General features: G+C 51.2%; 4 protein-coding genes across 4 annotated transcripts; 2 read left to right on the plus strand and 2 right to left on the minus strand.

Annotated features, from left to right (window-relative positions):
• Positions 1 to 343: 343 nt before the first annotated feature.
• On the minus strand, positions 344 to 1724 carry FAM167B (family with sequence similarity 167 member B). The gene is made up of 2 exons (XM_004372002.2): positions 1268 to 1724; positions 344 to 574 (listed from the first exon to the last, which is right to left on the minus strand). The coding sequence occupies exons 1-2, from the start codon at positions 1526 to 1528 to the stop codon at positions 344 to 346; spliced, it is 492 nt and encodes a 163-aa protein (XP_004372059.1). The 5' UTR covers positions 1529 to 1724.
• A 2463-nt stretch (positions 1725 to 4187) lies between these two features.
• On the plus strand, positions 4188 to 10435 carry LOC101346371 (myotubularin-related protein 9-like). Its single transcript, XM_012554229.2, is given in 12 exon segments — positions 4188 to 4391; positions 4568 to 4685; positions 5062 to 5186; positions 5302 to 5470; positions 5954 to 6180; positions 7451 to 7612; positions 7771 to 7893; positions 7895 to 7907; positions 7990 to 8210; positions 10046 to 10082; positions 10084 to 10198; positions 10275 to 10435. Coding segments are annotated over 12 exon segments (1623 nt in total). The 5' UTR covers positions 4188 to 4212; the 3' UTR covers positions 10409 to 10435.
• A 194-nt stretch (positions 10436 to 10629) lies between these two features.
• On the minus strand, positions 10630 to 18400 carry EIF3I (eukaryotic translation initiation factor 3 subunit I). The gene is made up of 11 exons (XM_023727283.1): positions 18320 to 18400; positions 18132 to 18224; positions 16618 to 16705; positions 16241 to 16306; positions 15115 to 15264; positions 14900 to 15027; positions 12340 to 12450; positions 12128 to 12217; positions 11747 to 11820; positions 10932 to 11024; positions 10630 to 10805 (listed from the first exon to the last, which is right to left on the minus strand). Exons 1-11 carry the CDS (start codon positions 18320 to 18322, stop codon positions 10724 to 10726), a joined length of 978 nt encoding a protein of 325 aa, XP_023583051.1. The 5' UTR covers positions 18323 to 18400; the 3' UTR covers positions 10630 to 10723.
• Positions 18401 to 18746: 346 nt separating this feature from the next.
• Positions 18747 to 22600, plus strand: TMEM234 (transmembrane protein 234). The gene is made up of 4 exons (XM_023727284.1): positions 18747 to 18892; positions 19680 to 19746; positions 21516 to 21608; positions 21952 to 22600. The coding sequence occupies exons 1-4, from the start codon at positions 18794 to 18796 to the stop codon at positions 22023 to 22025; spliced, it is 333 nt and encodes a 110-aa protein (XP_023583052.1). The 5' UTR covers positions 18747 to 18793; the 3' UTR covers positions 22026 to 22600.
• Positions 22601 to 22956: the final 356 nt, after the last annotated feature.

Below are 22956 nucleotides of genomic sequence, written 5' to 3' on the forward strand. Positions count from 1 at the left end.
CAGCACAGGGCTTTTCCTCCTGCTGGGGAATCGCTGGTCCCAGCTACAGACAGGCGACCTTGGGCCTAAATAAACAGCTACAGAGACCTTGATGGGAAGCAGAGAGGGTGTTTATTGAAGAGCCTGGGGGTTTGGGGAGGTGTTTTGAACACCGCCCCTTCCCCAGCTGGGGCAGCAGATAGGGACAGGATGCCAGGGCTTTGCGCTATCAGAAGTTCTGAGAGCTGAGCACCCCCGCCCCACCCCACTCCACCTCATCCCCGCCAGGTGCTGAGGCCTCTGGGGCACCCCAGGCAGGCTGGGGAAGAGGCAGCAGGTGGCCCCGGAGGGGCGCTGGTGCCCCTCAGCAGAGGGTAAAGCGCCGGGAGCTGATGTTCATGCGCGTGAGGCCGAGGTGCCGCAGCGGCGAGGCTAGGGCCAGGCCAGCCCCCGGCTCCAGCTCCAGTTCCAGCTCGGCTTCGTCCAGCAGCTCCTGGTGCAGGTGACAGGCCTGGTCTACCTTTAGCCGGTGAAGCTGGGTTCGCAGCCGCAGCAACTGCACCGCCAGCTGCCGGTCCTGAACCTGCATCTCCCGCTGCGGCCGAGAGGGGGCGTAAGCCTTGAGTGGACAGACCCTCGGCCTTGCGCCGCCCTTGGCCCCTTCCTGTAAACACTCGGGAGCGTTTTCACTGGCTGTTTCCTCTCGACTCCTCTCACCCTAGCTTGATCCGTTTGCGTCTGTCAGATCTTGCTCCACACTGGTGTTTCTCAAACCAAGCTAAGGAGCCATTATTAGACAAATACAGATGCCTGGGGCCCCATCCCAGATCAGCTAAGCAGAATCTTCAGGATAGAGCCTTGACATCTTTGTACTTGTGCATGTTAGAGAGTCACCTAGTCAACATTCACCCCTCAGATTTCTGCCTGCAGCGTGCTCAGTGCCTCCTTTTGTACTTCACCGTATCTTTGGGGTATAGAAGTTCCCAGAAGAGGGAGGCCAAGTCTTCCCCCAATTATAACTGGTAACCCTGGAAGGGCAGGGCTCTGTTCCCTGAGCTTAGGAGCACGAGGTAAGCGGATTGGATGGAACCCTTCTTCGACAAAGTTCCCCAAATAAAACACTGGACAGGTCCATTCCTGGCTCCTCAGCTCCAGGACACAGCCACAGGAGTGGCAGCTGCTGGGGGTGGGGTCCATTCTCATCCCCTGCCCCACATCCCTGGTCTTGGGCTCTAAGCAAGATTGGCCCAAGTGCCCTCTGAAGGGTTGCTAACCCCACCATACTCACCAGCTCCTGGCGGAGCCACTCAAGGGCAGAGTCCACTGAGTCAAAGCCGCAGATGGCCCCAGGTCCCCCTGGCCCAGGTCTGGCTTGGGCCCTGCGCCAGGCCTGGCTCTGGACCTGGGCCGTCCACTCCAGATAGGAGGGCCGCCGTGTCTGCAGCTGCAGCTTGGCCGTCAGCGCCTTCACAGAGTCCAGGCTCTCCTCCTCATCATCCTTTTCATCCTCTTTGCCCACTGCCTGGAATTTTAGTGGCCCCAGGGACATGGTGGGGTTGGCGTGGATGATGGGTCAGGGTTGCTGCTCTGGGGTTATAGAAGGGCTGACAATATTGCCCAGGGAGAGGTGGCAGAAGCCAAGGGTGAAAGAAGTGTGCCAGGGAGGGTGCAATGGTGAATGTTCAAGGTGGGCCTAGGAGTCTGCGTGTACCAGGCTGGTGAGCAGATAGTTGTGGGAGGCTGAGTGTGCAAGGGCTGGAATTTTCCTGGACTGCTAACCCAGAGAGCCACGTGATGCCCATCCGGTTGAGGGCAGGAGGAACCACGCTCCTCTGGCCCCTTGGATGAATTTTATTGTCTTTGACCAGAAGGAGACACCCAGTTCCCAGAAAGGAAGTTGCTCCAGGATAAGAAAAGCATCATCCGCACTAGAGTCTTGGCCCTCCTCCCAAGCCCCAAGTTAAGGGAGTGGGAAAGGAGAAGGAGGCTGCCCAGCTGTTCCCAGTCCTCGCTCATGACATTGGCCCTTCAGCAAAGGAATAGTGCCCAGGGCCCTGGCTTGGGAATCAGGAGACCTGGGTTCTGGTGTTGGCTCTGTGGGACTTTGGGCGAGTCACTGACCCTCTCTGGGCCTCAGTTGGGACAGATCAATGATTTCAAATTATACTCTGAGGCGTCTTAGAGTCCCCTGGGAATCCCTCACAACAGAGGGAAAGGAAGAATTATGGATGCGCTCTTTAGCCCCATCCCAGGACTCAACCAGGGAAGTTCCCTCTTTAAGTTTGTATTGAATTATAAAATACACATAGACCCAAAACACCTGAGTGATGCAAACAGACACGTGTACACCAATATTCGCTGCAGCACTATTTACAATTGTCAACAGATGGAAACAACCAAAATGGCCAACAACTGATGAATGGATAAACAAAATGTGGTGTATATGTACGATGGAATATTACTCTGCCATGAAGAGGAATGAAGTCCTGATACATGCCACACGATGGATGAACCTTGGAAACATGCTGAGCAAAATAAGTCAGTTGCAAAAGGACAAATATAGAGAAACCAAAGATTATTAGTGGTTACCAGGGCAGGAAGGGAGGGAGAAAGGGGAGCTTTTGCTTAGGAGGCATTGAGATTATGTTAATGGCAGTGGAATGATTTGGAAAAGGATAGGGAGAACGGTTGCACAACTTGAAGAATGTAATCAATGTCACATGTAAGGTTTGTTGATATGGTGTATGTTTTCTTATGTATGTTTCTACTGCAATAAAATTTTTAAAAAATGCACAACTGATGGATTCTCCCAAACTGAACACATCTCTGTAACCAGCACCCAAATCAAGCAGCAGAGTATTACCAGACCCGGGAAGTTTCTCTTGTGCTTCTGGCCTGTCACTACCCCTAATTTCTGACAGCATAGATCAGTTTTGTCTGTTTATGTATTTTCCAGTGGTTCTTGAATTTTAGGACACATCAGAATCACCCGGAGAGCTGGTTAAAACCGATTGCTGGGCTCCAGGTCCAGAGTTTTTGATTCAGAATGTTGGGTGGGCCCTGATAACTTGCATTTGTAACAAATTCCCAGGTGATGGTGATGCTGCTGGTCTGGAATTTTACCATTTGTACTCTTGCATCTGGTTTCTTTTGTATACCACCCAAAAAAAACAAACCCATTGCCGTGGAATTGATTCCGACTCACAGAGACCCTATAGGACAGAGTAGAACTGCCCCGTAGGGTTTCCAAGGAGCGGCTGGTGGATTCAAACGGCTGACCTTTTGTACAGCAGTTTCAATTTTATGTTTATATTATGGGGTTCCACCCATGACTTCAGATTTTCATCTGAAAGAAGGGTTTCCCCTCCCCTCCCCTCCCCCCAAAAATTCTGGAACCGAGTGGACCAGATGGCCCTTTGAAGGCTAGAATCAGTCTTATTCTTCCTAGTAATCAGACTCCAGCAGAGTATAGACATCAGTGGTTAAGGAATGAAAGAAAATTGGATGGAAGGATGGATGAGTGGATTGCTGAGTTCTCCATTATTTCAGTAATCTGCTGGCTTTCGTGTCTCTTGCTAGACTGAAATCTCTGCTATCAGAACCTTCATCAGTCATCCCTGGGTCCCCAACATCAAACACCGAACCCAGCTCACTGTTCAGGCATACATTCTTGGTGAAAAGATGGGGCAAGGACATCCAGCTGTGGAGGGGGTGGGGTGCCAGCTACACAGCTGCTTGCATCTACGGTGGACCAAGGAATTTTCATCACTCAAACCTCAGAGGTATGGGAGGAAATAAGCAGTTGCCAGTGTCAAGGTCATCCTTTTCAGCCCTCCTACCAAAGCACAGGGAAAGAGGTGGTTATTTGTCTTTCTTTTTTAAGTCAGTGGGAGTGACATTACCCAGGGTTTAAAAAACAATAGTGTCTTTTGAGATCCAGGGACTGGGCTAAAGACTTTAAGCAAAATTATTCTCGCATTTCACAGATGAGGAAATTGAGGTTCCCTTAACAGGCTCCGGGCCGGATCCTCGCTAGGAGGAATGGGCAATAGGAAGGGTAAATTCCTGTGCAACTATGATATCCCTTCCTCCGAGGGGCCTCCTTAAGAACTGTCCTGCCGGCGTCGCCAGCTGCCCAGCTAATTCAGGTCCCTTTCGGAGCCCGGGCCCGCCGGCCTGCTGCTGCTCCCAGAGTCTGTCCTTCTGCTGGGTCCCAGGCCCCCCACGGGCGGCATGGAGTTCTCGGAGCTGATCTGCATCAGCCGGGCCCAGGCCAAGTTCCTGCGGGGCCCGGAGGCGCCCTGGCTGCTCGGCACGCTGTGCGTCACCGGCCGCCACCTGCTGCTATTGCCAGGGCCCCAGGACTTGTGGCTGCTGCTGCTGCTGCGTGGTGTTGACTCCATCGAGAAACGGTGAGACGTGGCAGAGGAGTCTCTGGAGTTGGGAGCGCGCAGCTCGGCGGAGAGCAGGGGAAGGGAAAGCGCGGTGGGAGCTGGCGCCCTACTGCAAAACGTTAAATCCTTTGAGACTCCTTTCCTCTCCCCCGGCTGGGGTCGGGGACACTGAGTCTGAGCCCGTGCATCCCCAGGGTCGCGGATGAATCGGGCACCATCACGCTTCGCTGTAAAGACCTGCGGGTGCTGCAGCTGGACATAGAGGGTGTGGAAACGACGCTGGACATCGCTTGCTCCATCAAGCTACGCCGGGTACACACCAGTGGCCCTGAAGCCAACCCTTTCCGCTATACCCGTTGCCGTCTAGTCGATTCCACCTCACAGTGACCCTATAGGACAGAGTAGAGCTGCCCCATAGAATTTCCAAAGAGCGGCTGGTGGATTCGAACTGCCGACCTTCTGGTTAGCAGCCGAGCTCTTACAACTGCGCCGCCAGTACTCCCTTTCCCGCATAGAGGGGGAGTAAACGGGCTACAGTGCGAGGGGACTTCTCATCCAGTGTTAGCTAAACGGCGGAAGTATGCTGATTGGTCTGAGGTACTTGGAGGGGCGGGAGCTACAGAATGGAGGGGCTGGAGAGCGCGCGGGTGGGCGGATTCCTACCTTTCCCCCTGACTTCCTTCCCCAGGCACTGTCTTCCCTGGAATCAGTCATCACCTCCTTTCCGTTCCTCTACCGTCCGAAGGGTCTGAGATTGGGCGACCCCTGGCACCTTCACTCGCCCGAAAGCTACTACAAGCGAGTAGCTCGCGAGGTGGGCGCGGCCGTGGGGGCCTGGGCATATGGAAGCGCCGGGCCTGGAAGACACGTGGGGACGGGGCGCTCACTGGGTGCCCTAGACCTGGCCTTCGCCCCTCCCTGTGCCACGGACCAACGCGTGGCGGCTGAGCGAGGTGAATGAGGACTTCAGCCTGTGTTCCAGTTACCCCCGGGCGGTGATCGTGCCTCGCGCGGTGGATGACAAGGCCTTGGCTGCCCATTTCCGCCAGAGAGGCCGCTTCCCGGTGCTCAGCTAACACCTCGCGCCCAGGGGAACAGTGAGCTCCGCCCCGCCCCAGATTCCGCCCCCGAGATCAGCTGTGCATCTTCTCGGCCGTTTTCTGCAACTGTCTACTTCACAGCCTGGCTACCGCCCCAGATTCGGCCCTATTCTGGCCCCGCCCCAGCCTGCCTCCAACAGGGCCCGCCCACTCGCTCAATCCCGCCGTTGCCGACTCTGGCCCCGCCCCTCTCCCGTGTTTCAGGGTCTTCCCTTTCTCTGGCCCCGCCCCTGGCCGGCCCCTGCCCCCTTGAAGCCTGGTCCCTCCTGTGTCAACCCATGATCCGCCCACGGCCTAGTTAGCAGGTCCCTATCCAGTCCAGCCACAAAGCTCCGCCTCTAAGGCCCCTGCGCTTCGCTCTCGCCTTTCCCACCCCTAGCCTGGCTCCTGAATGTAGATCCAGCCAAGAGGTGTCCTGGACACACTCCCTGGGCTTGGGCTGAGTGGGTACGGCCCCCGGAGATGAGTCCCTGTCGGCAGGTGCTGCTGCGTTCCAGCCAGCCCCTGAAAGGCCCCCAGAAGCGGCGCTGCGCTGAGGACGAGTTGCTGCTGCGAGCTGTGCTGGCGGGTACTCTGCCTGGGGCCCGGGGCTTCGTGGTGGACACGCGCTCTGCCCAGGCTGCTAAACAGGCCCGCATGACTGGCGGCGGCACGGAGGCGAAGGCCGCCTACCTTGGCTGGAAGCGGCTGCACTGGGCCCTGGAGAGGTAAGGTAGACCCACGGGCCTTCCTATTATCTCCCAGGCTCTCTCCTGCAATATCCTTCATGGATGTATTATGGAGGAGCGTCTGCCATCCCGCCAGCTGGGCATCCCCATTTGCACACCCCCAGTGACAGAGCTCATTACTCTCTAGGCACCCTAACTCTGACAATCCCCTTACACAGTCACACACCTCCCCATCAGTCCCAGCTTGCTCTGAGGGCTGTGTCTGCACACATGTATCTGTTTTCTCTATTTCCAAGTGATGGTAGTGCCAAGAGGAGGTTCTAGGGGGAGTTTTTGTGCTCTGAGGAGAGTAGACTGCTGCTTTATCCAGAATACAAAAACTCTCTTTATTCATTTAGTCAACCTACATTGACTGGGCACAGGGGCTGTGATGGTGGCAATCCAGACAAGGCTGAGAGAGATCAACCGTAAATGAGCAATTTGAAGTCAGTGTGTTAAGTGACTCTCTTAGTATAGGTAGTCCAAAGAAGGTTTCCCTGACGCTTTAGCTGAGACCTGAAAGAGGAGGGGTTAGAGGGAAGGAGGACATTTTGGGTGGAGGGAACTGTAGGTGTCAGACACAGGCCATTGCCCTGTTGGGGAACAGCAAGTATTTCAGTATGGTGGGAGTATAGAGTTGAGGTGGGACTAGAGAGATGGAGCTAAAGGGATGGTGGGCCAGAGCAGAAGCCATGATCACGAGTTTAGACTTTATCCTAAAGACAGTGGAAAGCCATTGAAGGCTTTTAAACAGGGCTGAAAAATCTCCATTAGATTTTCTGGCAAAAGGTCACTGGTACCTTGAGCAGAGCAGTTTCTGTGAAGTAGGAACAGATGCCAGAATCCCAAAAGTACTGTGTGTCTTGTGTCGTATGGGCTCCCCAGAGTGTCCTGTCACTCTCATCAGATTGGGATGCTTCAAGAGTATTGTGATACTTTTACCAAATTGGGGGCTTCCCATGGCATTCTGTGTGACCCCTCCCCGGGTAATGCTGTGTCTCCCAACAGACTAGGTCTCCCTAGAGTCTTGGGTCTCCCCCATCAGACTGGGCAATCCTTAAGAATACTGAATCACTTCTATCAGATTAGCTCTTCAGTGGATTCTCTGCTGCATGAGACTGGGCTCCCCAAAGGGTCCTGTGTCGTTCCCATCAGATGGGCCGCCTGGAGGGTTCTATGGCTCCCTTACTGATCTGGAGCACTTGCTTCCAGGCCATGCTCATCAGGAGCTTGGGCTGGGGAAGAGATGACCAGACTCCCACTTGCCCAGGGGGCGGCCCCTACAGGAGAGCTTCATGTGCCTGGTGGAGGCCTGTGGGGACCTGGAGCAGAGCACAGATTGCTGGCTTAGTCAGCTAGAGGGCTGCCACTGGCTGGCATACATGAAGGAGGCACAGAGCACTGCTTGTCTGGCAGCCCAGGGCATGGAGAGGTCAGGCCCTCCACCTGTGAGACAGAACAGGGCAGAAGGGTCAGGACTCCCAACCCTTGGCACAAAGCCATGGACCTGGAATAGGGCCCGTTCTACACCTGGCCCAGCTGCTCAAGGTAGGGAAGGACTTGGACACTGTTGAGCTCCTGGGTCCACAGGGAAGGAGCCTGCATCCTGGTGCATGGGGCTGAAGGTACAGACAGCACCCTGCTCATGACTTCGCTGGCCCAACTCATCCTGGATCCACTGAGCTGGACCATGGCTGGATTCCAGGAACTGGTGGGAGTGGATACAGGTAAGTGGCCATAAAGCCCCAGCCCTACCCTTCCATCCAGAAACCCTGCTTCTTTGTGCTCATGGCTCTGCCCCCTCCCTAGGCTGGCCACCCCTTCCAGCTGCACTGTGCCCACTCGGCCTTCTCCCATGCCCGCCCCAAGCATAAGGCACCCACTTTTCTCTTCTTCCTGGACTGCATGTGACAGCTGGGCCGCCAGTTCCCGCTGTCGCTGGAGTTTGAGGAGGGGCTGCTGTTGGTGCTGTTTGAGCACACCTATACCTCCCCTTTTGGCACCTTCCTCTGCAACAGCGAAAAGGAGAGGTGAGCTAAGGGGGTGCCAAAGTGGGTCTGCGGCAGGCACAAGATAGGGCCAGGCACCTGCTGCATCAGCACTTTATTTCCTTAGAAGACATCTTTCCCTTAGAAGTTTTTACGAAAATTGAGTATCCTCTTTCCCTATCTCCAAAATCTCACACTTCCTCCTAACTTCTCCAAACTCAAGAGATAGGTCCAAGGCCAGTCCTTCAGACCTACCCACCTTGTCCATTGTTGTTGTTGCCGTTGAGTCGATTCTGACATATGGCAACCCCCATGTGTGCTCCACAGAGTTTTTTTTTATTGTGCTTTAGATGAAAGTTTACAGCTCGTTAATTTCTCATTCAAAAATGTATACACGTATTTTGTGACATTGGTTGCAATCCCTACAATGTGACAGCACCCTCCCCCTTTCCACCCGTTTCCCTGTGTCCACTTATCCCGTTCCTGTCCCTTCCTGCCTTCTCATCCTGCTTTTGGACAGGAGCTGCCCATTTGGTCTCGTGTATCTGACTCAACTCAGCACGTTCCTCACATGTATTGTTTTTTGTTTTATAGTCCTGTCTAATCTTGGTCTGAAGAGTGGGCTTTGGAAATAGTTTCAGTTCTGGGTTAACAGACCATCTGGGGGCCATGGTTTCAGAGCTTCACAGGGTTTTCAAAAGGCTGTGAACTTTCAGAAGCAGATCACCAGGTCTGTCTTCCAAGGCACCTCTAGGGGGTTTGCACCACCAACCTTTCATCTACTGCTTAACTGTGGGAGCCACCCTCCAAAACAAATGTACACCTAACTTTTGACAACAGGGACTGGACGGGAAAGTTCCTGCCAAGTTAAATCATTTCTGGGGGCTCTACCACTTTGCTAGTGAAGCAATAGAACAGAGGTTAAAAATCGAGTCAAACTGTTTGGGCTCAAATTCTGGCTCTGCCACTCATCTGCTGGGTGATCTTAAGCAAACCTGAGTCTCAGTTTCCTCATCTATAGCATGGGGAAAATCATTATAGTAGCCACAATTTATACGGGGTTGATGACTTAAGTTAAAGCATGGCAAGTGCTTAGCACAGTGCCTGGCACATAATAAGCACACAAAAAGTGGTAATTATTTTTCTTTGGTTGTTGCATATGCTCCCAATAAATCCCCATAATCATCTTTGTCTTATTAGACTGAGAAATGGGAGGGATCATTGCTCTCCAAGAAGGTAGAGATCATAGTTATCTTCTGCTGTCCAGCCCTCCCCACCTGTCTTTTCACTAACTTCACTAATGAGTTTATCCAGGTTAGAAAACCATCCTCTTTATTTACCTCCCTCTCACCCATCCCTCAAATTTAGCCTTTCTCCTAAAAATTTCTTAGCTTAGTCCTCTCATCAGGCCCCCCTACTGCCCTAATTTAATCTCGTTTTTTCCAGTCTCCACCATTGGAACAGCCTCCTCACTGCGCTGTCTCCACTTTCATGTTGTTCTAAAACTTGTCAGTCCCTTTTCTACTGTTTTCCTTTGTTCATGGGGCTCCCCCTCCTAAATGTTTCCATGTCGTCACACACCTGGTGAACTTCTGCTGATACTCAGCTCAAATATCACATTCTTGATAAGCCTTCCTTAACACTTTTAGACAAAGCTAAATTGGTTTCTACCTCTGAACAGAACTTCTTAAAAACTTTTGTCTTGTTCCTGCTCTGTTCTGGAGTCCAGGACAAGATCTGACTAGAAACAATCTTGCGGGAACAATGAGGGGTTATCACTGCCCCAAGGGGGCTCTTACCCCACTAATCAGGGTCTCCTACCCAGAATCCCAGGAGGCATAGCTCAGGCTGGAAACTCATTTATTCACTTCCTGCAGATGCCTGTGTGAAGTGAGGAGTCGAACACACTCCCTTTTGGTCCGGGCTCAACCAGCCAAAAGAGCAACGAAAACTGCGGAACCCACTCTATGTCCTCAATCTGTTGGCCATGTGGCCCTCTGTGAAGCTCCAGAGCCTGCGACTGTGGCAAGGTGACCCCGCACCTCGCCTTCTCCCCCTGGGGAGTCATCCCCTCTGCTCAGCTTCCTTACTTGTCCTTCTCCTCAGGCCTGTTTCTGCACTGGACCCGCCCACCTGAGCCTCCAGAGGTGGCATGGGAGAAGGTGTGGCAAATAGTGACAGAAAGGGAGAAGACAGAAGGCTCTCAGCCAGCAGCTTCAGCCTCTGAGCCCCACCCCTAAGCATCGGCTCCTTGGAGAGTGGCTGAGACATTCCTGAGACCTCTCCAGGATTCAGCATCTTTGGATGAAGAAGCCTGCAAGCCAGCCTAGCCCATAATACTGAAGTTCCAGGTTTGAAGTATCCAAAATGTAGGGAGAAGGTCCAAATAATAAAGGTATCCATGACTGGCATCAGCTTACTGGGGTGTCAGTGAGAAGGGAAAATGGTACATCTGACCCCACAAAATATCTGACCAGAAACCATGTATTTCCAGACTAATTTATTTCTCAGAGTCCAAAACTTTCTGTAAGCAGCCCAGGTGGAGATCCAGCTTCTTACGCCTCAAACTCAAACTCAAAATACTGTGGATCGAAGTAGTGGATGCGCACATAACCATCTTCTCCACCGCTGCTATAGCTGGAAAGAGATAGCCAGGGACCAGTCAGATGCCTGCCCTGGGAGAGGCCAGCGTGTGGGGCAGGCCATTGGAGTGGGGCAGAGACCCGCCCAGGCTGAGCTCAGCCCCCGTTGCTGAGGTCCTACCTCTTGCCATCAGGATGGAAGGCAACACTGTTGATAGGTCCGAAGTGACCCTTGACTCTTCCAAACTCTTCTTCAAAGGCCAAATGGAAGAACCTGGGAGAGACAGGGTAGAGAGGAGAAACAATTCACTCTCCATTTCCTTCCAAAACACTTCTGAGGTAGTACTCCCTAAACACAAATTATATGACAAAAAATAAAGTGGGACAATCGGGACAAGGGGAAATGAATGTGAAGATGAAGCTAGGGAAAGACTGGACCCAAATGTCTGCCTGGATACATAACTCACACTTACTGAATGAGTGTTTACTATGGACTAGGTAGTGCTCTAAGAGCTTAACAAGTATTAACTCAATTCTTTAACCTGTACGATTTCATGAGGTAGGTATTATCATTGTCCCCATTTTACAGATGAGGAAACCTGGGCACAGAGCAATACAATGATTTGTCTAGGGCCTCAGAGTGAAGCTGGCAGTGCATGCTCTTAACTGCTATGTTACATGTTTGTCACAGAAGGGCCACAAATTTGGCTGCACTTCTTAGCAGCCACAGGAGCCCTGGTGGAGCAGTGGTTAAGTGCTCAGTTGCTACTCAAAAGGTCAGTGGTTCGAACCCATGAACCCCTCCACAGGAGAAGATGTGGTGATCTGCTCCTGTAAGGTTACAGTCTTGGAAACCCTACAGGGCAGTTCTACTCTGTCCTATAGGGTCACTATCAGAATGGACTAGAAGGCAGTGGCTTTGTTTGTTTTGGTCCTAGCAGCCATGGAGACACACTCCATGAGGTTTCAATTTGGAAAAGCTCCCCACCCCCTTACCTGGCTTCAAACTTGCCAATCCTGGTGGAGGTTGTGGTTACATCCATGGCTTCCTGACCACCACCTAGAACCACCTGAAGGAAAGAAGAAACTCTAGACATGCCCGAAGGGCAGCCAAATCCATTTTTCTGTTTATTTCCCTCCACAGAAGCTTTTAACATCTCCCATATCAGACTGGGAGGATACCAAGGGCAGGATACTAACAGACACCCTAGCCACCTCCTGCCCTGTTCCTGGAGGCTACCCAATCATTCGGCCTTGACTTTGCTCTGGGAACTCCTCTCTGCCTGATACCATTTCCCCTCAGGGTTCCTAGTCTAACCACTAGATCCTGGAAGCTTTCTGGGGCTTTAGCAGGAAGCCTGGGTGGAGCTCCCTTACATGGTCATAGTTGGGAGACAGGGCAGCTGAGTTGACCGGACGTTCTGTCCGGAAAGTCTTCTGGTGTTCAAGGGTTGTGGAGTCAAAGAGCTGGAGAGAGAAGGCAGGAGAGAAATATGTAAAAGGTGCCTTCTTAGGGGACGTCATGCAGGTTGAGAGCTGTGCAGCAGGTGGGTGGGAGCAGCCCCGCCTGACCCCTTGCCCAGGCTCACCTTGGCTGTGTTGTCCTTGGATGCGGTGACAAACATGGTCATGTCCCTGGATAACTGGATGTCATTGATCTGCCGGGAGTGCTCCTTAACATTCACCAATACCTCTCCAGACTGGGGAAGGAAGAAGAGTGAGTTCTGACTGGCCCTGACCACCCCCAGTCAGCCAGGGTTCTACACTGCTTCTTGTCCCATCAAGGGGAGGGGAGGCCTGAGCTGGGACTGCCTAAGTATCCCTGAATCAACATTTCCTCTGTCCCCTGGGCCCAAGCCTACATCCTAACCTGACCCTTGTGTAAGAGTTTCATAAATACTGCTAGACCATCCAGGACTGAGAAAAACACATGCTTGTGGTCACAACTCCATGGACCTATTAAACATATTACAATGGTAGAACCGTTTCCATTTGTTCCTTCTTTCAACAAATATTTATTGAACAGCTACTATTTGGCCAAGCATTGTGCTAAGCACTTAACAACATCTTACTTTATTTACTCTTCACAATAATCCTGTGAAGTGGGTATTATAATTTTAGGAGGAAAAAACTAAGGTTCATGAAATGGTGTGACTTGCTGGACACCACACAACTACTCAGAGGCAGACAGCCTAAGCTCATACCCTCTTTTTGACCATTTCTACACGAGTTGTTCAGTGACATTAGTTACATTTTTCACCATGTGTCAACATTCTCATTGTGTTCTGGTTGTTTCATTTCCAGTACTCTAGTTTCCCTGCCCCACCTTGTCTTCTCATCTTTGTTATGGAGTTTAAGTGTTGACCTTTTGGTTTCATACAGATGGAGCCCACACCCTCTTCATTCTCAGCATCTAGGTCATAGTCCATGGGGACTGATGCATGTCCATCTTTTTTAGGTCTCCTAAAGGGCCACTTCATCTCCCTATTTCCCTTCCCACTAAACAACATGCTAACTAAACAACATGTGTAGTATAGACAGGAGAGTTTAGGAGTCAGCCCCTTATAGCCGTGTGCCCTTGGAAAAGTACTCCTCTGTGCCTCAATCTCTCTACCTAGAAAATGAGATTAATAAAATCTCACCTCCTGGGGCTACTGTAAGGTTCCCGGGACTGTGTCTTACCTGACTTTGTTGTGACAGGCATCTGCATATGCTCTGTAACTTTGCTGGATGACTGAAAGGCCTTGAGCATTGTGCCTTACACATAGCAGGCCCTCAGAAAACCTTCATTTCCTTTCCTTAATTATTTCTACCTATCCTGTGGAAAGAGTGTACTTTTGTCTCCTCAGTCACTGTGGTCACATGGTAGGGATGTATCTGGCGCCAACATTTTGGGGAATGAGCACCAGCTTTGCAGTCAGGCCTACCAGGGGCACAGATCACCTCCACTTATTTGCTAGCATTATTCATGCCTTTGCTCTTGGTTCTTGCTCCCTTCCTGAGGGTAGGTCTGGCCCCTTGTGGGCCACTGTCCATGCCTACCCAGTGACTGACTGACCTTTCAGCATCCTCAGAAACCCAGATACCCAAATCAGAAACCTGAGACAACCTGAACTTTATCCTTTCCTCACCGCCTCTCTTTAATCCCGACCAAACCAAACCAACTGGGTCGATTCTGACTCATATTGACCCTATAGGACAGAGTACAACTGCCCCAGAGGGTTTCCAAGGCTGAAATCTTTACAGAGGCAGACTGCCACATCTTTCTCCCATGGAGCAGCTGGTGGGTTCCAACCACCGACCTTTCGGTTAGCAGCTGAGCGGTTAACCACTGCACCACCAGGGCTCCTTCCTGTATTCAATAAGTCACCCCTAAATCTCTCTTGAATCTGTCTAGTACTCCATTGCATCCCTATAGCTGTTGTCCTAGTTCATATCCATTCTCCAAACTGTAGCCTGCAAAAGCCTTCTAAGGAGAAAATCTGATCAATAACCCTTTAAAGATTCCTGACTGTCTAGAGGAATATCAAGACTCCATACCTCCTGACACTCAAGGACCTTTAAAATCTAGTTGCTGTCTACCTTCCCTAATACTGCATTCCAATGACACCAGATGCTTCATCCACGTACTCCCAAACCTCCATGCCTTTGCTTTCACTGTTCCTTTAGCCTATGGACTGCCCTTTCCTTCCTGCCTGAAGCTCCATTTATTCTTATGGCTTAATACACATGCTAGCTCCTCTGTGACAGAGTGGACCTTCCACACTTTGTTGAGACCTCTATGGTGGCACAATTCACACTCTGACGCATGTGCTAGCTGTTTACAAGTCTGTGTCCCCCTGGGGTAGGGACCATGTCTGATTTATTTGTGTCCTCGGAGCCCAGCACAGGACCTGGCACTTAGTGGTGGCAGGAAAATGCTTATATGTGATCATTATTAATTTTGTGACAAGTTATTCAAACATCCGATGTTATTTGATCCTTAAAACATTTTACAAACAGGTTCAGGAAAGTTACATAACTTGCCCAAAATCAGTTAGAAAGCGGTGAAATCTACATTTGAATCCAGCCTTTGCTCGTAACCATTGTGCTATCTTGCCTCTTGAAAGGCCTCATTCTGCCAGGCTTGGGCCCTACGTGTCCGCATACCTTGGCGCTGTACTGGTTGAGCTCTCCACTCTCGTGGCCTGCAATGATACACTCTCCCAGGGGCCCCCAAACCGCACTGGTGATCTTGGAGTCGTTGCAAGGGATCTTCATGTAGGGCTCGTTATTGTCTGTGAGAGGCAGCAGATGTCAGGTGCTGGGCTCCAGAGCCAGACCCTTCACCTTAATCCCAGCCCTGCCCCAGCCGCAGCCCTTACCGATCTGGCTTGGGTCCCGCAGGTCAAAGAAGCTCACAAAGCACTGGTAGCCCATCTGCTTGTCCGTGGAGAACATGATGATATTGCCCCCAAAGTCAAAGCCACAGGTCCGGACAGCTGAGTTGGTCTTGAGTAGGGCCAGCTGCTTCCCTGGTGATAGGCAGAGTCTGGGCTACCCCTTGCCCATTGCCATCATGGGAAAACACTCCCTACACCCGCCTAGCATCATGTACCACTGTTTCTCCTGCTCCAGTGACTCCAATCCACCCCTCTCCTCTTCCTCACTACTACTGCTTTGGCTCAAGTCTTTTAATTTCTTCCCCTCACTTTCCTCAGACATTAGCTAATGTGGTGCTGCTCACGGTGGTTTGCAATAATCTGTCTTCCCCTCACACTGTGCTCCTCCACAGCGGAGACCTGGTCTAATTTTTCTGTGTGTCCCCAGTGCCCAGCATAGGCCTGGCACAGAATTGGGTGCCCAGTAAGTTATTTACTAAATGAAGCAGCTTAATAGGCTTCTCTGTCTTTAGTCTCAGCTCTTCCAATGCATGCTGCCCACTGCTACCTGAACTTGTTAAAAGTAAACAGACCACCACTCTTCCCTGCCCCAGGACCTCTATAGCCTGCCAAAGCTTATAGAACAAAGCCATACTCCTTACTTGGCATTCAAGGTCTGTTCTGGCTCTAGCCTACCTATCCAGCCTCATCTTCTCTACTGTCCACATATTTCACCACCCAAGAAGCAGGAAGTCCAGTGAGATCAGATGACTTGGACTTAACACCTGCTATGCTTTCATTCCTGCATGTGCCAAAGTGGTGACCTTTTTTCATCCTTTAAGCCCCAGCTCATATGACATGTACCTTGGGAAACTTTCCCTGGCTGCTCCCACCCCGACTCCAGGCAGCTGTCCTTTCAGTCCTGCTACAGTACTCTATGCTTCCTCTAACATGGCTTTTATCTTACTGAAGTGCCTCTTTTCTCATTCGTCTTCCTTATTTTCTCGTCTGTTCCTCATTCCCTAGAACGAGAAACATTTCTGTTTCTGTTTCCCCAGAACGTGTTCGCTTAAAAAGGCACACCGTAGGTCTTCAATGTTTGCTGAAAAAGTGAATGACCCAGGCTTACCTGTTTCACAGTCCCAGAGACGACAGCTATTGTCAGCTGAGCCAGTGAGGACATGCTTTGTGTCCCCTGAAGTGGGTATTAAGGAACAAGACCAAGTTCACCTGAGCCCTTGTCCTCTTGGGAGGCCAACTGCATTACTTCCATGTTCTGTTCCAAACAGCCTTTCTTCCCCCTCCCTACCTCTGAGCATTTTCACCTCCTTATCCACAACTGGAAGTTTTCCCAAAAGCTCCCCCAACCAGGGAAGAGACTAGAGAGGGAGGTTAGCATTCTCTAGACCCACAACAGCATCCCAAACCATCAGCCCCAAGCTCAGTAGCCTCTCCACTGCTGGCAGACTCTGGGAGCATAGACTCAAAGAGCAAAGAAAAGGATACAGTCGGCATCTACACACCACACAGCTCCAGTGTGGCCCATGTAGGTACCCAGCCTCTCCCCATTCACGGAGTACCATACATTGACAATCTGGAGGAATCAAATGACAGGATGCTAACATCTCAGGCAGAGCGGTGGCCTGTTTTACCCCAGGAACCCTCAGCAGCCTCTAGCTGCCTGGCAGGTAAACAACAGGGGAGTCAGGAGGCTTACAAAAGTGTCCTCTTTTGTCACTGCCCTAGCCTCCATATTCCCAGACCTTCAGAAGAGTAAAAGGTCAAGCTGAGCTCTAGTCTAAAAGAAACAGTAGCTTTGGTGTCCTGTCCAAGTGGGAGCAATCGGCAGTAGGGAAGCCTGTGTATATAGCGGCACCAGGGACTGGATTATCACGGTATTATCTCAAATAGAGTATTATCTCAAATAGAGCACTTCTCCCCTCTGACCTTCAGTTTTCCCATCTCTAAAGTGGCTATAACAATAATGCCTTCCTCAAAGGGTAACTGGGAGGGGTCAATGAAATGATGTCTAGAGTTTAAAATGTAAGTGACTAACATTAATTAGGCACTCATATGCACTATAAGGTCACTGTGAGTTGGAATCAACTCGATGGCACACAGCAATAACATGCACCAGGTACTGTGCTAAGCTCCTTGTGTAAATGATCTCATTTAATCCTAAAGACAACCCCACGAGCTAGTCTGGGGTTATATATAAAAACCAAACCTGTTGCCGTCAAGTCGATTCCAACTCATAGCCACCCTAGAGGACAGAGTAGAACTGCCCCATAAGGTTTCCAAGGAGCAGCTGGTGGATTAGAACTGCTTACCTTTTGGTTAGCAGCAGAGCTCTTAACCACTGCACCCATATTTTATAAAAAAGGAAACCTAAAGTTTAAAAAGGTTAAATGACATGCGCAAAATCACAATGCTAACAGATGCAAAAGTCAGGATTCAAATCCAGGTCTGTTTGGCTTGAGAGTCCCACTTTTAACCATTAGTGTTAATATTCTCTGTAAGGAGGTGCTTCAAAAGGCAGTACCATGAGAGACTGTTTGCACTCACTGAGCCCACTGAGTGAAATGAAACTCTTGTTGTTAGGTGCTGATTTCGACTCATAGCGACCCCACGTGACAGAGGAGAACTGCTCCATAGGGTTTTCTAAGCTGTAATCTTTACAGGAACAGATTGCCAGGTCTTTCTCCCTGAGAGTCACTGGGTGAGTTCGAAGTGCTAACTTTTCAGTTAGCAGCCCAGTGCTTAGCCACTGCACCATCATCACCCCATTAAATCCCCTGTGTTCCTCGTGGCCCATGGATCAGCTTTCCTCTAGGAGGGGTGGTGTGTTCCCCTGGTAGAATGGTCTCGTCCCGGTTCCCTGGTTCTCAGAACCGTGCGCTCTTTGAGTACCCTCTAGCGGCAAAATTAGTTTCCACAACCATCACCCGGCAGGATGGACTCGCCCATTCCCGGATCCCCTCCGCATGGTCCCACCCACCGGCCCTCAGGATGAGGCTCACAGGGTCCTTGGCCACGGTGAAGAGGAGGTCTCCCTCGCGGTTGTACTTGATTTGCGTAATAGACCGTTCATGGCCCTGCAGCAGGATCGGCTTCTGGGGAGACAGGACGGAAGTGTCAGCGGCCGGAATCGAGTCCCTGCCCCAGCCCGGGACCCCCAATCCAACACCCCCAACGCAGTGGAACTCACCATGCCGGCGGTGACGCGAGGAGCGCGGCGGCTACAGCAGGACCGGAAAAGTCTTTGGCGCCACTTCCGGATTATGGGTCTCCGCCCCTCCGTTCCCGGAAGTAGAAAGAAGTGGCGTTACCATGGCGGCGTCTCTTGGTGGGTAACCGACCCCGCCCCCCACGGACTTCCCAACCTCAACTCGGAGTTCATTTTCCACCCCACCTCCTTCCCCTAGCCCCCACCCCTGCTACAGTCCCAGACCCCAGGCTCCTGGTCGAATCTTTCCGGCCTTCCAGACCTGACCTACCTGCCAATCACACGCGAAGGAGGGAGGTGGGGGGCGGCCGGGGGAGGGCCGGGTCCGGATGAAGGACAGGGGAGGGCAGGGCCAGGCGGGCGGCCGGTTGGGGAGGGTAAAATGACCAGAACCTCCTTCCAGGGCAGGTGCTGGCCCTGGTGCTGGTGGCCGCTCTGTGGGGTGGCACGCAGCCAATGCTGAAGCGGGCTTCTGCTGGCCTGCAGCGGGTTCATGAGCGTACCTGGGCCCAGCAGTTACTGCAGGAGATGAAGACCCTCTTCTTGAATACTGAGGTGCGTCCCTGAACAGCCTGTCTCTCGAGGGTGGCCGCTAAGGGTTTGATCTCTGGAGTCAAACAGATCTGGGCCAGAATCCTGGCTCCGCCATTTGTTCGCTAGATGTGCTTGTCCTCCCTGAGCCTGTTTCATAGGTTGTAAAATGGGAATAATAATGCCCTACTTTATAGGGCAGTTGTGAGGATTAAGTGGAATGAGACACATAAAGAATTTAGCATTGGGCCCAGTACATCAATAAGTGCTCAATTCATGGCTACTATTATTACTTTATTATTGCGATTTCTCCAACTGACCTTTCCAGAAGGAGAGCTTGGGGCTCAAATTGGGGAGGAAAGGGAAGAGGGTATGGAGAACTGCCTCTGACTCCAAGGCTGCCGGTGTAAGCTAGTGGTAAAGACAAGACAGAGACACAACCACTTCTCAGGGCTAAGGGCTATGAAAGGTACGGCTGAAGTGCTGTGTGAGTTAGAGGAGGGAGGCTGGAGCTGGAGGGACTCAGGAAAGGCTTCTGGGAGGGGGTGACATTGCATGCACTCAAGGCCTCCCAGGATGGGGAGGATGGGAACTAGCAGAGCCGAGGGAGAGGGCATTCTAGGGCAAAAGCATGGAGTTCGGTCAGTATCTGTTTCCCTCTTTGCTCTGGAAAGGTCCTCTGAGTGCTTAGTGCTCCCTGGGCCCTTATAACCACTCCTCTCTCCAAGGAAAGGCATATGCTAGAAGCTCAAAGAAGGTAGTGCTGCCCAGTCTAGCAATCACACTTACTGCAGCTTTCTCCTGTTTCTAGTACCTGATGCCCTTTCTCCTCAACCAGTGTGGCTCCCTTCTCTACTACCTCACCTTGGCATCCACAGGTGGGTCTCTGGCTTGAAACAGTCCTGCTTAATGGTGGAGGCCACCCAGGGGAGTCATTTTTGGGAAGGACCTTGAAATACCTGTTCCCATCAGTGCGGGAGAGCTCACTGTCTCTCGCTCCCTCTTTGCACCCTTGTGTCTGAGCAGTAGGGGCACAGGGGGCTGGTTTTGGTATGCTGCCAAGCACTAAGGTTGGTGTGAAGCCTTGCAGTCCTGTGCAGCAGCAGAGGAGGAAGAAGATTCATCTTGCTGCACTGGCTTTGACACTTGCTTCTACTGCATGCTACCTTCCTCGACCTTGAGCAAATCCCTTATTTGAATCTCAGTTTTATACGACCTGCTTCATAGCATGTGAGGATTAAATTTAGTAACGTATGAGAAGCATCTAGCAGAGTGCCAGGCACACAGGAAGAGCTCAATACATATAAATTTCCTTTTGCCCAAGGTTTGTTGACTGGACTCCATTGCAATAGATACTGTGCTAATTTTTGCACATTTCATTATTTTCTTTTATTGTGGTAAATACATGTATAACAAAACATTTGCCATTTCAACATTTTTTACATGTACAATTTAGTAACATTAATTATGTTCATCATGTTGTACAACCATCATCACTGTCCATTTTCAAATTTTTCTGTCCCCTTAACAGAAGCTCAGTGCCCCCTCAGCAGTGATTCCCCCTTCTCCTCTCCTTTCCACCACTGGTAACCACTGATAAACTTTAGTCTCTGTATATTTGCCTATTGTAGATATGTCATATAATTGGGATCATACAATATTTGTCCTTTTGTGGCTGATGTTTCACTTAGCATAATGTTTTCAAGATTCATCCATGTTGTAGTATGGATCAGGACTTATATTCCGTTGTATTACACGTTTTATTTAATTCCCGTCATGACCCTGTGAAGCAGCCATGACTATCTCCATTCAGAGAGGAGATTACAAAATTTTGGGCAATTTATTTCGCCTAACCCCACAACAGGAAACACTGGAGGCATAGTGGTTAAATGCTACAGCTGCTAACCAAAAGGTTGGCAGTTCAAATCCACCAGGCGCTCCTTAGAAACTCTATGGAGCAGTTCTACTTTGTTCTATAGGGGGTCGCTATGAGTCAAAATGAACTTGATGGCAATCGGTTTGGTTTTTTGGTAATCCCATAACATATCAGTGCAGAGGATTTGAAGCCATATACTACTTAAAGTTTTATGCTCTTGAACTTTCCTATGAGAAGTCCCCCTGTAGTGCTTTTCCTCCCCTGGAGTCTTACCCAGGCCCCTAGGGACTTGAGGGGAGTCTGGGCCCCAAGCAGTTCTGGGGAACCCCTCAGAGGCTATGAGAGGGCAAGGAGAGAGACCACCCTCCGGATCTGCCACCCCAGCTTCAGCCACAGTCATTCCATTTTCATCTTTTTTACATTTTGGGCTTCTCATAAAATTTCATTTAAAGAAAGCTTGAAAATTCCTGGCCTAATGCACTCCCAGATGTCCTTGAGCTCTGAGGAGCTGATTGCAAAGACCTCATCCTCATCATCAAAACATGATGGTCCCAGACCTCGAGATCAGGTCTTCATGTTGGAATCCTGAGGAAGCACTGAATTTGGTGTCAGGAAACCTGGGTTTGAGTCCTAAGCTTTGCTGTGACTTATCTGGAAAGTAGGATCGTGATCCCTCTCTTAAAAGGCCATCTTGATGATGAAACCAAAGTGTTTTGTGCCTAGAAAGACATTTTTTGCTTCTCAGTGATTCTTCTCATTCTGACTACCCAGATCTAACCCTAGCTGTGCCCATCTGTAACTCTCTGGCCATCGTCTTCACACTGATTGTTGGAAAGTTACTTGGAGAAGAGATTGGTGGAAAACGTAAGTCAGGCCACTGGGAGTGTGGGAAGCAGCTACTTGGGCTTTGATATACCCACATTAGTTCTTTTCCAGAGCCCAAATGGTTAAGGAAGCTGTGCTGCTAATTGAAAGGCTGACAGGTGGGGAGAGGCCTTTCCCCATCCTGCCCTGTTCCTCTGGCTGTCCAGTCTCTCCTGCTTCCTTGTGGCCATCAGAATTTCTTTTCCCCTGGGCAGTCTGGGTTGGGGACAGAGGTTGGGGAAGGAGTTGGGACCAGACCCCCCAAACGCTTCCCCCAGCCCTGCACCAGCTCCTACTGGCATGGCTCGGCTCACAGCGCTTTGATTTCTGCCTGTTATCATAGGAGCAGTCGCAGGCATGGTGCTCACCGTGACAGGAATTGCGCTCTGCATCACAAGCTCAGTGAGCAAGACCTAGGGGCAACCAACTACCCTCTGAGCGGGCAGACCCCACCCTCCAGCTCTGCTGTCTCCAGGAAGCCCCTGGCCCATGAGATGCAGGCATGAGCAGAGACCCAGCACTTCCCCTGTCTGAGCCTCAGCTTCTTCATCTCTTATGTGGTAATAGCTACCTCATGGATCACAATCAGAGAACAGAGTGAAAGGGTTCTATAACCTTCAGGTGCTGTTCAGCTACTAGGATTTAGCACAGGAGACTTCACACTCACTGGCAGCAGCTCCCTTCCTGCTGTCCTCTCAGGCCCCCCGACCAGCCCCCATTACTATAGCCTGACCTGGTCCATTGCAAGGGCAGGACTGGTGAACTACAGAGCCCCAGCAGCGTGGAGAGGACCACCGTAGTCTTTGAGTCAGAAATGCAAACAGGAGGCCCCAGGGCTCAGTCAGAGTGCCTTGGCTGACTGAAGGGGTGGAACTGAGGAGAGAAGAGGCAGGTGTAGGGGAAATGAGCTGTCGGTTAGCCTTGCATGTCCCACCCATGAAACGAGCGGGATTCCTCAACTGCCAGCCCCTCTCAAATGGTAGGACAACTGTGAGCCGTAGCACTGCCCAACTCCATCACCCAGTGCAGTGCCTGGCAATAAATCTGTAGTAAACAGACTGAGGTTAGTATTCCTTTATTGTGACCGACCCGCTCCCAAGTTTGTGGCCTCTCCCCTAAGCTCAGTCTGCTACTCCTTCTCTGGCCAGAGAAGCCCATAAGGAAATGGCCTTTCTGGTGAGGGCTGCTCTGCTTAGAGAGCTGTGGTGGGTTTAGGAGCAAAAGAAGAGTGGGGAGGGGCTGAAGAGGCCACCGCCTACCCTGTAAGCCCACGGAGGGCACAGGTGCTGGAGGCTGTGGACAAAAAGGTGGCTACAGAGTAATGGTCCCCAATTCCTGGCTGGAGCTG

The sequence above is a fragment of the Trichechus manatus genome, unplaced genomic scaffold (genome assembly GCF_000243295.1).
Source record: "Trichechus manatus latirostris isolate Lorelei unplaced genomic scaffold, TriManLat1.0 scaffold00015, whole genome shotgun sequence".
Taxonomy (NCBI): Eukaryota; Metazoa; Chordata; class Mammalia; order Sirenia; family Trichechidae; genus Trichechus; species Trichechus manatus.